At 49.6% G+C, this 14,563-nt stretch overlaps 1 protein-coding gene across 7 annotated transcripts in view; it reads left to right on the top strand.

The window, feature by feature from the left end:
- KANSL3 (KAT8 regulatory NSL complex subunit 3) overlaps nt 1-14,563 on the top strand; it is a 36,962-nt gene that overhangs the window by 18,701 nt on the left and 3,698 nt on the right. For 5 of the 7 annotated variants that reach the window (XM_036453914.2, XM_036453915.2, XM_045587260.1 and 2 more), the window contains 15 exons: nt 127-243; nt 487-588; nt 694-765; nt 1,656-1,730; nt 1,907-2,064; nt 3,572-3,635; nt 4,079-4,279; nt 4,471-4,627; nt 6,261-6,338; nt 7,688-7,879; nt 8,302-8,386; nt 8,773-8,903; nt 9,557-9,666; nt 10,069-10,291; nt 10,620-10,753. In XM_036453914.2, coding sequence (XP_036309807.1) covers nt 127-243; nt 487-588; nt 694-765; nt 1,656-1,730; nt 1,907-2,064; nt 3,572-3,635; nt 4,079-4,279; nt 4,471-4,627; nt 6,261-6,338; nt 7,688-7,879; nt 8,302-8,386; nt 8,773-8,903; nt 9,557-9,666; nt 10,069-10,291; nt 10,620-10,753 — 1,899 coding nt within the window. The remainder of the gene's footprint in view (nt 1-126; nt 244-486; nt 589-693; nt 766-1,655; nt 1,731-1,906; nt 2,065-3,571; nt 3,636-4,078; nt 4,280-4,470; nt 4,628-6,260; nt 6,339-7,687; nt 7,880-8,301; nt 8,387-8,772; nt 8,904-9,556; nt 9,667-10,068; nt 10,292-10,619; nt 10,754-14,563) is intronic. The other 2 variants (XM_036453916.2, XM_036453917.2) reach the window with 1 other exon arrangement.

Consider the following 14,563-nt stretch of genomic DNA (forward strand, 5'->3'; position numbering starts at 1 on the left):
GTGTATAATGCATAACAGTTTCCAAAGCAAATCAGCATTGGTTGGGATGAGCAGGTGTGGGGATACCTAGGGTTTCATGGAGGAGCCCTCTCATGCCCTGGTTCTCTGGTGGCATTTTCCCCATAGAGCAAGCTCCCTGGCTCTCCGCTCATTCTCATCGCCTCCTCTGGGCCCTCCAGTTCTGCGTTTCCCACCTCCCGCCGCCACCGCTTCTGGCAGTCTCAGCTCTCCTGCTTAGGCAAGGTATGTGTGGGGCCAGGAGGGACTGTCCTGGGTGGGACTGTGGTCTGGGAAGACTGAGCAGACAGAATGCAGCAGCGGGCCAAAGTGAATGAACTTAAATATGGAGCTTCCCCCACTCCCTTTTCATTTGGAATTGGAATGGTGCTTGTCCAGGGTTGATGGATTCTAGGGCAGGTTAAGCGGATTTGAGCAAAGACTTGAAACTTAACCTTTGCTGGCATGGCTGCCACTTCCTTTCGATAGGTCATCCCCGTAGCCACCCATCTGCTGAACAATGGAAGTGGGGTGGGAGTTCTGCAGTGTCTTGAGCATATGATTGGAGCCGTGAGAAGCAAAGTGCTGGAGGTGAGGCTGCCCTGCCTGAGTCACTGAGGCACACGCAGGCTCCGGGCTCTGCTCCCATCATTAACCTTTGTGTAACTGTCTTGTCGTCTTTCTCTTTCCACAAAGATTCACAGCCATTTTCCCCACAAACCCATCATCTTGATTGGCTGGAATACAGGAGCTCTGGTGGCCTGTCATGTGAGTAATTCCCACCTTCTTTGGAGGTCGCCTGGGGTAGAACACTGCTGCCACCAGCCACCGCCCGAGTCCCCTTTATGTTCCAGGCACAGCGCCGGATGCCGGGCCTACATAATTACATTTTAAACATAAAAGTAACCCCTTGGGCCCTCACCCAGCTTTACCAGTGATCAACTCACAACAAGGCTTTGACCATCTCTTTTCTCTGTCAATATTTTGAAGAAAATCCCAAATATTTCATTCATGTGCATTTCAGCATGTTTCTGTGAAACAAATTCCTCTCCAGGCTCCTCCCCACCCCCCACTCCCCTTCGCAAACACAAGCACTGTTCTTCCACCTAAAGCAAAACAGTGCTAGCAGGAAAATTTTTAATGGCTCTGGAATTTGCTGTTATGTTCACGTTCCTTTCCAAGACATCAAGGAATCTTTCCTTTGTTACTTTACATACCATTTGCGTGCATATTACTTTGCATAAATGTCCCTGACCTGTCCAGAGCCCCAGTTCTCAAGTGGATAAGATGAGTGAAGACTGTGCTGCTTGCTATGGTCTGTGCCATAAGAGGGGAAGGCTGTCTCCTCATAACCCTGGTCCCAGGACAGCAAATTCCCTAAGAAGTTGGAGTGCCTGGGAGTATGGACGTGGGGAGTGAGCAGGGGGCCTGTAGTCTAGGGAATTGACAGGATGGAAATACTCCTCCCATCCAGTGTCCCAGGTGGTGTCTGCTTGTGAAACAGCACATCTGTGTTCTGTTACTGTTGCCATCGCAGCTGGCACTCCTGGGGGTTGGGATGGGGAGGAGTAGATGGGACTAGCTGGTAGCTCTGGACCAGTTCTGATTTCTTGGTAGGAAGGCACTTGACCTTGAGACAAACTATTCATTATTTCTAGGTATCGGTGATGGAGTACGTCACTGCAGTTGTCTGCCTTGGGTTCCCTCTGCTTACCGTGGACGGCCCCAGAGGGGTAAGCATGGGGCACCATTGATTGCTGGGCAGGTGAGAGAGTAGGGAGTGCGTGCCTCGCCCAGTGTGCTGCATAGTGACTTCGGCCGCCCAGCTGGCTTCCTCAGCCGACCGGCCAGGGCAGTCAGTGTTTAGTGACTGTGGACTGCCTGATTGTGAACCCTGCGCTTGCTTTAGGATGTGGATGATCCCCTCTTGGATATGAAGACTCCAGTCCTCTTTGTCATTGGCCAGAATTCCCTGCAGTGTCACCCTGAAGCCATGGAGGACTTCCGGGAGAAGATTCGGGCCGAGAACAGTTTGGTGGTGGTTGGGGGAGCTGATGATAACCTCAGGTGGGTAGCCCCCCCAGGGCTGTGGGACCCGCGCTGTGGTGGGGGAGAGCGGCCTGCGAGGTGGTGAGGTAGCTAGCTATACAGGCTAATCTGGTTCAGACCGCATCTGAAAGGGGGCATGAACAACCTTTTATTTTTTTACATTTTTAACTACTTCAGATTTATAAAATGTTGCAAAGATAGTACAAAAAAATCCTGTATATCCCTCACCTGGATTTCTCAAATATTAACATCTTACATAACCAGTGTATAATTATCAAAGTCAAGAAATTAACTTCAATCTGATACTGTTATCTAATCTACAGATTCAGATTGCATCAGTTGTCTCTGGTTCAGGGTTCAGGATCACATGTTGCTGTTGGTGCCATGGCTTCCCTGTCTCCTTTAATTTGATTCATTTGATACTGCTCAGTTCGTCTTTGTCTTCCATGACCTTGACACGTTTAAAGACTTTGGCCAGTTATTTTGTAGACTGCCCCTCAGTGTAGGTTTTTGACATTTTTTATGAGTAGGTTGAAGAAATGTATTTTGGCAGTAATGCCCCAAAGGCAAGGAAGGTAACGTCACTGCACCTCCTCCGAGGATACATGATGTTGGCATGTCTTGTCACTGGTGATGTTATCCTGTGGTCACGGGTTATGGGGCCTCTGCCACGGTTCTCTACAGTAAAGTTACTATTTTCCCTTTTAATTAGTAATTATCTTGTGGGGAGAAGATACTTTGAGACCCTATAAATATAGTCTTTGTCATCATGGGGTTACTGGGGTAGGCATTTTTTCTTTTTTTAAATAATTCTTTATTGTTGAATAATACATATGTCCCCTTTTCCCTCTCATTGACCCCTCCAGCCCGCCCAGGCCTTCACCACCCTACTGTCTGTGTGGGGTAGGCATTTCTTTACATTTTGTTCCTTCCTCAGGATGACTATGAACACGTTTTATCGTATAAAGTACCTTGAGGATAAACGGCCAAGTTAGAGTTTTATGAAGGCACCTTTAGTTCTTGAGACGTCTACTCCCTTACAAGGCCAGCTCCCCTTTGGGCCTTTAGTTACATTTCCATGAAACATACTGAATGTGTCATGTATGGGGGGGCCTCCTTTTCCTGTATGCTCACTCTGAGAGAATCAGTCATTTAACTGGAGAGCTTAAAGCGGTGCCTGCCTGCACCTGTCTTGTCAGTTTCTTACCCAGAGGTATTTGGGAGAATTCCTTTTGATCTTGGTCATTTGACAACTTCTCAGGATTTGGGCCTTTGTTGGGGGTCTTGTAAGGTTCATGAGGACATAGGACTGTGTATTTCCGGCACTTTCCTTATGCTCCTTAGTGCAATCCCCCAATCTATAAGTGAGGTGTTATGGTTCTCTGTTTTGCAGATGTGGAAACTGAGGTGCAAAGAGGTTGCAACACCTGCCTAAGCACTTACATAGTCTTCCTCCCCAGGCCTTGAAAATAACCTCCACTGATGCCATGGAATATTTAGAACAGTCCTCCTCTTTGTCTCTTAGGATAAGTAAAGCAAAGAAGAAATCGGAAGGGTTGACACAGAGCATGGTGGACAGGTGCATCCAGGTACACACTTGCTTTTGCGTTTTCTCAGTGAGGCTTCCTTTCTGCAGCCTTTTGGCTTAGTCTTGTCGGTAACAGCCCTTTTGTCTCTGATGAGTAAGGGGTATATCCCCTGGGGCCTCTGGCGGCCTACATCACAAAGAGAAAGAGAGAGAGAAAGAGAGAGAGAAAGGAGAAGAGGGGGACGGAGGGGAATGAGCTACAATGTGGAAGAAGTGTCAGGGAAGAATGGTTTCACAGGGGAATGGCAGTGCATGACACCCCAGGGTACCTCCTCTCAGTTCCTCTGGCCTCTGGCTGCGGTTGGGGTTTGTGCCAGGTTTTGTGCACATGGGGAGGGCCTGGCACCTCAGATGCCAAAGCCAAGGTAATCAGTTTCAGTTGGAACTATGGGGCAGTCCCCGTTCTCCAGCCGAGGACTCCATGCTGGCCTCTCTTTACACCAGGATGAGATTGTGGACTTTCTGACTGGAGTGCTCACTCGCACCGAGGGGCACGTGGGTGCCGAGCCGCGCGACCAGGATGCGGAGAAGAAGAAGAAGCCGCGGGATGTGGCCCGCAGAGACCTGGCCTTTGAGGTCCCTGAGAGGGGCAGTCGACCTGCCTCGCCAGCTGCCAGGCTTCCAGCCTCCCCGTCAGGCTCCGAGGTAATGTGGCAGGGAAGGGGGACGAGGACCACAGAGCTGGTGTTTTGGCTTCTCGGGGTCGCCTGTGTGCTGGGGGCCAGTGCTTGTAGGCCTGTGAGTTCCTACAGGGTGAATTCCTGACCAGGGAATGCCAATAGGTGGTGAAATCTAGACAATGTTGGCTCGGCTCTTGCCCTTCTCACCCTGCTCAGGATCTCTCCAGTGTGTCCAGCAGCCCCACCTCCAGTCCTAAGACCAAAGTGACCACAGTGGCCTCGGCCCAAAAGTCCAGTCAGATTGGGAGCTCTCAGCTGCTGAAGAGACATGTGCAGCGGACGGAAGCTGTGCTGACCCACAAACAAGCCCAAGGTATCATGCCTGGCCCTGTGGCCCCTCTCTGTGCTCTGCTGCTGACATCATGTAGCCATTGGAATGTATTGGCATCTGCAGCTTTTTCCAGGGGCGTGTGAGCAGCACCTTTCCCACATTCCTGTCCGGGCAAAGTGAACACCGAGGGCTGCTTTCAGGGTGAAACGTCCCTTGAGGTCTGTGTGTCAGGGCCGCAGCAGTCCACTGGCTACAGCTTTGTCTTGTGTTCTGGCCGGTTAGGCTGTGTGGGCTGACTACATGTATGCTGGCCTCAGGTGCTTTTCTAACTCCCAGTGGGGGGAGCTACCACTGCTTCAGGCCCTGCACAGCCTCTCCTGCAGCCAGGGTGCCCTCCAGGGTGCTTGGCTTGTTCATCAGATTCCAGGGCAGCTTAACGGGGTCATGCCCTTTCTTTGTGTTGCTTTTGAAGAGTTAAGATTTCCACACTGGGACTTTCAGTGAGGCTTATCACATAGGTTTTAGGGTAGGCTGGGAAGTATTGTTGTGATTGAAATTAGAGTTTGGAGATGAGTGAGTGCTACGTAAGAAGTTCTAGGCAAGGGAGTTCAGTGGATAGGGAGAGAAGGAGATGCAGCGGCTCTCTCCCTCGCCCACTTTGATCCAGTTGGGTGGCTCTGAGATGAGTCTCTCAGGCATTGGTGTTTGATGATGTATCTAGGAGCACGTATCAGCTGAGGTTCAGGGACGAGGCAGAAGCCAGAGCTGGTTGGCAGGTAGAGAGAGGTGGAGGTGACAGCAGACTCCTCCCTTCCCCTGTGTGTCCTTCAGTGAAGCCGGGGTAAGGATTTAAAACCCAGGCCTCTAAGGAAGTTGCCCTTGAGGGAGGTGCTGACAAGGAGCAGAATCTTGAGTGGTTAGATGGAAGTCAAAAAGGCCAGACGCTCGGGTCATGTGGATGCTCTGTGATCTGGGCTTTCTTAAGTGTGGCAGAGCCAAGTTCTCGGTGGGTGTATCACTCAGGCTTTCGATGAAGAGAGAGCCAGTGGTCTGGTGCCCCTGGAGGGGATAATTGCTTGAGAATCCAAGGCGTTTTGGAAAGCTGATTGGAGGGCTGGGTTGGAAATGGAACCCAGAGAATCATGGGGCAGCAGCTGAAGCTGCTTTGACTGAGCTCACAGACAAAGGGGAGGACAGCAGCTAATGTCATAGAGCCCTCCCTGCTGCTCGGCCTCGGCCTCTTCCGGTGCTTGACTTGCTGTGGCTCAGGGAATCTTGGCAGTGGCCCCATGGGGCAGGTGCCTTTGTATGTCAGTTTATAGATGATTTCTTGGAGCTGCTAAAAGCAGTAATTCCAGAGAAAGCCCCTGTTGACTATTTTCTAGAATACATGTGTCAAACACAAGGCCCTCGGGCCAAATCCGTCCCGCCAGGCCTTGCAATGTGGCCCGCACCGTGCTGTCATCATTGCACTCCGCTGCGTCCATCACAATGACAGTTTATGACTGTTCAGTAAACCATTCGGCCCTCGATTTAGGCTGGATTTTAGATTTTGGCCCCTTCTCTGATTGAGTTCGACACCCCTATTCTAGAACATTCTCATATTCTTACTCCCTCTCTTTCTCTCCTTTCTCTGGCTAGCTGTGATTCTATAATTCTTTCTGATTCATTCCAGCACAGTTTGCTGCTTTTCTGAAACAAAACATGCTGGTGAGGAAAGCTCTTCCTCCCGGCACCTCCTCCTGTCTCTTTGGTGAGTATTACTCTTTCTCACCTTCTCCCTCTCCACTCCCCGCCCGGCCTCTCATTGTCCCTGTTTGGTTTCCTCCTGTTCTTTTCTTTCTAGAGGCCTTTTTCTTTTTCTTTTCGCCATGACTCCTTTTGCTTATTGCTCCATTGTCTTTGCTTTTTCTCCATTCTTTCTGTTTGCCTCTCATGGTGTTTCTCTTTTTGTTTCTTATTATAGCTCTTAGCTCTGCTTCTCCCATGAGAGCCTGTGGCCATTGCCTGTGAGCCTATGTTTCCTTGGGTATTTTTCTCCCTGCCAGTGGTTTCCTCCCTCCATCCTGGCCGGGCAAGCCACTTACCATCATAAAACTGGAGCTCCTTTTCCTTTCATTACTTCTTTCCAATGCACATTTTAACTAATGCCTTTTTTAAAGTATGTTTTCTAAATTAACTTTTAGAGAGAGGAACGGAAAGGGATAGAGAGACAGAAATGTCTATGAGAGAGACATTTGTCCGCCTCCTACATGCCCCCTGCTGGGGACTATGCCTGCAGCCCAGACATGTGCCCTGACCAGAAGTGAACCTGTGACCTCTTGGTTCTTGAGTCAGTGCTCAACCACTGAGCCACACTGACTGGGCTGGTTCCTTGAACAAATCTTCCAAGCTGGTTGTGCCCTGACTATGGTCTGGAATAACTCCCTACGGCCCATGCCATCTCCCTCACCCTCCTGGGACTGCTGCCTTCTCCCAGCCCTGGTTGCCTGTGCTAAGATGAGGGCCTGGAGCGGGGGCCCTGGGGGTAAAGAGGGGGTCTGTGAGGAAGCCTGAATGATACCGGCTTGGCCACATGCAGGGTGAATCTGTTTGAGTCAACAGAGGGAAAAGCCTGTGTGTGAGCAGTAGTCTCTGTACCGAGGACAAGGGGCCTGGGGCTGGGTTGTGACTGGCCACTGCTCCCTGTTACTTTGGGACGGCAGCTGTAAAGGTCTCTTGGCTGAGGTGCTTCCTTGCCGAGGAGCTCCTGAAGCCAGACGGAAATAGGAAAAGGATCACGGTTTTTGAGCCTGGGAAGTGCTGTGTAGATCCACTGTGATGAGCCCTGCGGTTGGCCTTTGCTGGGCAGGGCTGCAGTGTCTTCTCCTTTCTTTTTGTTCCAACCCAGAGCCCCCGTCTTTCCAGCTGCAGGGCAGAGTGAGGAATGGGGATGTGCCATGCCTTGGGAGGGGCAGGTGCAGTTCGCCACAGCGGGGCTGAGCGAGGTGGGACTAACACAGGTTGGAGTATGGCTCCGTGTGTGGCTGGCACTCCTGTGCGTTCCCACATACCGTCCGCGTCTGGGAACTGTGGAGGACCTCACTCAGCTCTCTCTCTTAGTTCCCATCTCATCAGAACAAGCGGAGGAAGCAGAGAAAGAGGATCTGAGGGTACAGCTAAAGCGGCACCATCCCTCCAGTCCTCTGTCTGGCAGTAAGGCCTCCAAGCGACCCAAGATCAAGGTGTCCCTCATCTCCCAAGGGGACCCAGCTGGAGGGCCTTGTACTCCTACCCAAGGAGGAACCCCAGAAGGTGAGTTTCTCTTGACTGAGCTCTCCCGGGGCTCGTAACTTTGCCCTCCTGGGGCTGCTTGCTGGCACTCAGCCTCAACTGCAGTGCGAGGGGTGCCTGAGCAGGGGGCTCGAGGTGGCCCACAGGAAGCGGGCAGTGACCTGATCTGCACTAGCACCAGGAGGCAGGACGAAGATCAGAGGAAGCTCTGGGTTCATGCAAGGCATCATATATCTAGGGTTTTTGTTTGTTCGTTTCAATTAAAAATAAAATATTCCAGAAAGTTTAGGCAACAGAAAGAGAAAAAATAACTCCAGCTCTTCCTATTCCCATGTAGTTATTCATTGTTAAGTTTCCAGTCTTTGTCCATATACTGTGCATTTAGCCTGGCTGTGGAGGGTGAGCCGATCGGGACTGACTGGGGCTTGGGCTTTGTTTTGCAGCTGGGGGAGGAAAGCCGGTCATGATGACCCTGGGGCAGGCGGCAGCAGGTGCCAAGGAGCTCACAGGGCTTCTCACCACAGCCAGGTGAGTCTGCTCCTTGGTCTGTCTCTGTCCCCTTCTTTCTTTTCCCCTTTCTTCTGGTCCACATAGGCTTTGGGCAGATGGTGGATTCTGGGTTCTGACCATCTGAGGAGTGTAACTTCATTTTGGGTGGGATGTTTATTTTTCTTTTGGACAAACGCAGTTCAGTTCATTTTCACCTAAAGTTTGCAAAGCATCCGGTAGCTCTTGCTTCAAGGCCTGAAGTCTTCACTTTAGGCATAACTTCTAGAAGGACTAGTGGCCGATTCAGAAGTTTCTTGCCTCGTGTCCATTGCTGAAACCTTGCTGGGTTCCATTCCGGTCCCTCCCGGTGCTGCTAGGGCCTGCTGCCCTCAACCTGTGTGTAACAGCTCCTGTCTTTAATGCAGGCCCAGTGCTTCTGAAGCGGCTGTGCCAGCCAGCCCGGCCTCCTCTGTGGTCTCCAGCAGCACCACCCCCAGCTCCCTGCACACACTCCAGAGCCGCCTGGTGGCCACCTCCCCTAGCAGCTCCCTCCCAGGTACCCAGGCACAGCATTCGACCTCCCAGCAGAGTCTGGGCAGCTGGTGGAGGGTGGTCCAGGCAAACAGCCTGGAGCTGAATCCCGAGGACATTCCTGGGTTCTCAGGATGTCAGGGAAGTTTGATAAGAAGCTGGAATTAGCTTCAAGGGGCATGAAGTTCTTGGCCTTAATATGTACAATGAGTAAACATCACAGTCTGCAGGCAGTGCACCCTACACTGTAAGGAGGAGAAATTGCTGGTAGAAGATGAGGTGTTGTGTTTTATTTCGGTGTTTTTCTCAGCATGTTCTCGGGTGAGGATTAAATTACATTTTTAAAAAGTCCTTTCTCTTCCCTAGAAGAAGTGAGGGAATTTGGAGTTCTGAACAGTGGGATTCAACCTCTCTGGTTTTCCTAAAACTGCCCACACTCTAGGACAGGTGGTTGGGAGCAGGTTGGGATGTGCGGAGGAATGGAAGGCATGCATCTGCATAGACCCTTCCTCACATGGGCTTCAGCGGGCATGCTGGGGCCCTGCTGGCTTCCTGAGCGGGAGGCATGTCCGGGGGAAGAGCACACATGGCGTTGGCTGGTTGGTGAGGGTGGACGGGCATGACTGCTCTCAAATAAATGGTGGAGCTTGTACTGATGGCTGTCACGTCATTGCCTAGGGGCCACATCTGCCAGCAGCCTCCTCCAAGGCCTTAGCTTCAGCTTACAGGACATCAGCAGCAAGGCCTCGGGCCTCCCTGCAAGTCCCTCCCCAGGACCATCCCCACAGGTACGCCTCTGCCTTCCTCTGGGCTGGGCAGGTGTGGGACGAAGCCTCCGCGTGGTTGTTTTTGGTGGGGAGTCTGGGTCTGGAGTCCGGGTCAAGGACAAATAGTCTCTGACTTCTCAGCTGGGAGCTACCCAAGGTTACGGCTCCGTCACTTACTGTGGGACACTGGGCAAGTTTCCTGATCTCTCTTTATCTTTGTTTCCTTGTCTGTACAATGACCATGGTAGTCTATCCCTCACAGAGCTGTTTGAGGGCGAAATATGTGGGGAGTGCCTGGAAGGGCACTTGCATGTGGTGGGCACTCAGTACAGGGCAGCCTTTCTAACATGCTGTGGGCATGCCACACTTGTGCATGGCTGTTGGGCAACAACTTCTGATCCCCTGGGCTGGTGTGTCCCACAGGCCACCAGTGTGAAGCTGCCCACTCCCATACAGAGCCTGGGTGCCATCACCACAGGCACCAGCACCATTGTCCGAACCATTCCTGTCGCCACCACTCTCTCGTCCTTGGGTGCCGCTCCTGGTGGAAAACCTACAGCCATCCACCAGCTGCTGACCAATGGGGGCCTCGCCAAGTTGGCAAGCAGCCTCCCTGGCCTGGCTCAGATCTCCAACCAAGCGTCAGGTGAGTCTTTCTTGAGGACCATGGGGATTCCCGGATATGGGGTCTTCCCCCAGGACCTTCTTGTCTCACATGGGCTAGGGATGCTGTTGAACCCAACCAGGGCCTGGCATCCACCCTCAGGGATTTAGCTGTGTGTCTGGGGGCGGGGTCCATCCCCCAGAGAGGTTGAGAGAACACAGGCTGTTTTCTGCTGCCTTCAGAATGACTGAGGGGTGTAGATTACCCAGCTGGGGAGGAGGCCAAGGAGGGTGTGCTGTGGGGAAGAAACTCCCCAAAAAAGGAAATAGGGGCGTGACAAAACACACACACACCCTACTTCTCTTCTCAGGCTTGAAGGTCCCCACCACCATTACACTGACCCTACGAGGGCAACCAAGCCGGATCACCACACTGAGCCCCATGGGCCCAGGAGTAACCCCATCCGAGGAGCCCACCTCCCAGGTGCTGCCCTCCAGCTCACAGGTGAGTCTGCCCGGCAAGATGGGGGAGACAGGCTCTAGCAGTTTCCATGTGCTGGGCTTGTATTTAGGTCAGATTCAAATCCAGAACCGGGCTTGTAGCTTTGGACCTTTGAGCCTCCTTTTCTGTCACACTCCCTGGACCGTTGTGAGGTTAAATGTGTAGTGTCCCCGTGTGTCCTAGTGCCTGTGTTTCATGTTTTGGTTTACTTTCCCTCCCCATTCCTTTTTTTCTCTGCTCAGTTCTGTCATGCATTGGTTGTGGCTCAGGGTTTCCAGCATTGTGCCCTTCCAGATCTGGACACTCATTGCCATCTTTTTCGGGCACAACTAGGTGTTTGGTTTTTTATTTTATTTTATTTTTTAATATATGTATTTTTATTGATTTCAGAGAGGAAAGAAGGAGAGAGGTAGAAATATCAATGATTAGAGAGAATCATTGATCAGCTACTTCCTACACACCCTGCATTAGGGATCAAGCCCACAACCTGGGCATGTGCCCTGACTGGGAATCGAACCATGACCTCCTGGTTCATAGGTTAACACTCAGCCACTGAGCCATGCTGGCTGGGCCACAGCTGGGTTTTTATAGCTCTTACCAGAAGCACTTCTGAGTCCTCTTAGCTGATCTGATTCCTTATGACCTTTTCCACTGAAATGTTTCTAATCTTAAGTGGTGATCTGAGAGCCACTCAAAGCCAGAGATTAAAGAGAACAGTCGTTTGTGCCCAGTGTGGAGTGTGCTTACTTCAGTGCCCACCGTTCCAGCAAAGCCTTCCACACAGGACGGTGCTGTGCCGGCTGCGTGGCAGAGCTGGCCCTGAGCATGGCTTTCCCACGCGGGCTTTGCCTGGGGCTGGGGCTGGGCATGTGTGGCAGGGACCGTTGTTGACTGGACCAGAAGCTCCTCTGCACAGAGGCTGTTCCTGGCCCTGCTGGGGTCAGAGCCATCCCTGCCGTCTGCAGAGAGGGGGGAGGTGTTCTTGTTATTTTATTCATTATTGTTTCAGTCACAGGGTGATTATGCTTATCTACATATATAAAAGCCTAAGTGACTGAACAACCAACCGGTCCATCGGTCTCTATGCCCACTGACCACTGGGGGCAGACACTAAATGCAGGAGCTGCCCTCTGGTGGTCAGTGCGTCCCACAGTGCGAGTGCCGCTCTGCTTTGAAGGGCACCAGAAGCCAGGCACACAGCTGGCAGGTGCAACTGTGGTGCCTCTGTGGCAACATGCTACCCAGTGGCCGGGCGCAGTAGGGTCGGCATGAGCTGGAGTGGCACAGCACCTGCCCCGATACTACATCCCCGAGGGGTCTCGGATTGCAAGAGGAGCAGGCCAGGCTGAGGGACCCCACCGGTGCATTTAGAAAGTGCAAATTTCCCATGATACCATTCCCAGGAGGATATCCACTGTTAGTAGCTTGATCTTCATTCTTCTAGATTTTTCTCTGTATGCAAAGTGTATTACTTTAATTTTTGACAAAAATGAGATCATAAAATATGGTCTTTTATAGCTATCTTTGTTTACAAAACACATTATGATGTGTTTCCCTGTTGATTACAGAGAGACCCTTCTATGCTCTGACAAAGGAGATATTAGATTCAGACCTATATGCTCTGACAAGGCGGTTGTAAGAAAGTGGGCTTCAGCCGAAACCGGTTTGGCTCAGTGGATAGAGCGCCGGCCTGCGGACTGAAAGGTTGCGGGTTCAATTCCAGTCCAGGGCATGTACCATAGTTGCGGGCACATCCCCAGTAGGGGGTGTGCAAGAGGCAGCTGATCGATGATTCTCTCTCATTGATGTTTCTAACTCTCTATCCCTCTCTCTTCCTCCCTGTAAGAAATCAATAAAATATATTTTTTGAAAAAAGAAAGTGGGCTTCACCACCACAGATAGAGAGCTGGGTTATGTTTGTGTTTTGACATCATAAGTAATGGTGTGGTGCACACCCTCGTCATGATGTTTGTTTACTCGGGGAACTTGTACAGGCTGGAGACCAGTACGTGGAGGGTGTATGTATCTACCCCCTGCCAGCTGCTAATTGTCCTTCACAAGGTTTTGCTAATTTACAAGTCAAGGCACAGTGATGAGAATATCTGTTTGTTTATACCATTGTCAGGTGTGGAAATTAGTATTTTTAATTTTATTGGTTTGGTGGGTGAGAAGTGAAATTGTTTTAATGTGCATTTTTCTGATTATTTGTGAGATGGTATGTCTTTTATGAATTACCTGTTATATTCTGTGTCTGTTTATTTTATAGCAACTTTAAATATTCCAATGTTGTTCCTTTATCTATTTTATACAAGTTGCATATACTTTATTCTAGTCAGTTGCGCTTTTTTTCCTTTCTATTGAAATATTAAGTTAATGTCTTTCAACTTTGTTTCTGGATCTTTTATCATGCAGACATTAAAAAATTTTATACAGTAAGGTCTTCAAATCTTTTCCCTTATGCTCTTCCCATTGCAAGATTATAATCTTATTGCATTTTGTTGCATTTTGTTTTTAATATATTGTCTTTTTAAGATTGTGGTAAAATATACATACATACCCTTTTTGAGGCCCAGTTGAGTGGCATAAAGCACTCACATTGTTGTGCAGCCATCACCACAGTTCACCTCTAGAACTCCCCCATCGTCCCATGTTGAAACTGTTTTCTTATCATGCTTGTTTGTTTACCTTTAGTTTTCATTCCACTTGGAATTTGTTTCTTTTTTTTTTAAATTTATTTCTATATGCTAAGCGAGATAAGGATCTAACTACAGAGTAGTCCACTCATTTTTCATTGTTTGATATCCGCTGCTCTCACATTCTAGATTACCATGCACACATGGGCCAGTTTTGTACCCCTTGACCTGTCTGTTCCTACACTGGCTTTCTATTATTGTTTGGTAATGCAGGTCCTCCAATTAAGGGAGTTGTGTTTCTAGTTTGCTAATATCAATATCTTTATCCTTTTCCTTTCTCCTGATAAATAATGGGTTTTTAATTTTGTCCATTGCCCTTTTGGAATCAAATGAGATGAATGAACATAAATAATTCCTTGTAATTAAACTAATGAATTACTTCAATAGATTTCCTAATGTTGAGCTATCAAATTTTCAGATTCAGGAGTTTGTCCAGTATGTCCTATTATTTTTTTTTTCACATGTCCACACTTATTTTTATTTTGCATACATGGGAAAGAAGACCTATCAAAGGGAACAAAACATAATAGGGAAAAAAAACACAATAGAAAGAAAAAGCCAAGTGTTTCAGAGAAAGGAACTCTTCGGATTGCTTTTATTTTAGTAAAGGTTTTGGCCTCTGTTTATTAGTGGTATTGGCCTGTACCTTTCTTTCAGTCACCTCTGCTTTTGTGTGTGCTTTTCCCATAAGAGGATATGAGAAGTATTTTATGTTTTTCTCATCTTCTCAAACGTTTATATGTCGTAGAAATGACCAGTTCCTAGGTGTTTGATGGAAATGACCTCTAAGCTTTTGGGCCTGTTTTCAGGCAGTTCTGACCTTTGCTGATGCCACCTGAGGCACAGCTGGAAACAGGCCCCACCCGGTGCCCTCCTCTTAGTCAGGTGGTCCTTCGGCTGCGGTGCATTGGGGGGCTGGTTAGTGTTGAAGAGATTAGCCTCGTTGGGAACCGTCTTCCTGGCTAAATGGAAGACCAGAATAAAGATAATATACTACTTCTACCTGGGGAAGGTAACTCAGAGCTTAGTTTGTATCTCAGTACAATAGGTGGTAATTACTAGGGAGGTTCTGGTGATGATTCCTTTCTTACAAAGGAGATATTATTAGATTCAGACTTGC

The sequence above is a fragment of the Pipistrellus kuhlii genome, unplaced genomic scaffold, assembly GCF_014108245.1.
Source record: "Pipistrellus kuhlii isolate mPipKuh1 unplaced genomic scaffold, mPipKuh1.p scaffold_m20_p_27, whole genome shotgun sequence".
Taxonomy (NCBI): domain Eukaryota; kingdom Metazoa; phylum Chordata; class Mammalia; order Chiroptera; family Vespertilionidae; genus Pipistrellus; species Pipistrellus kuhlii.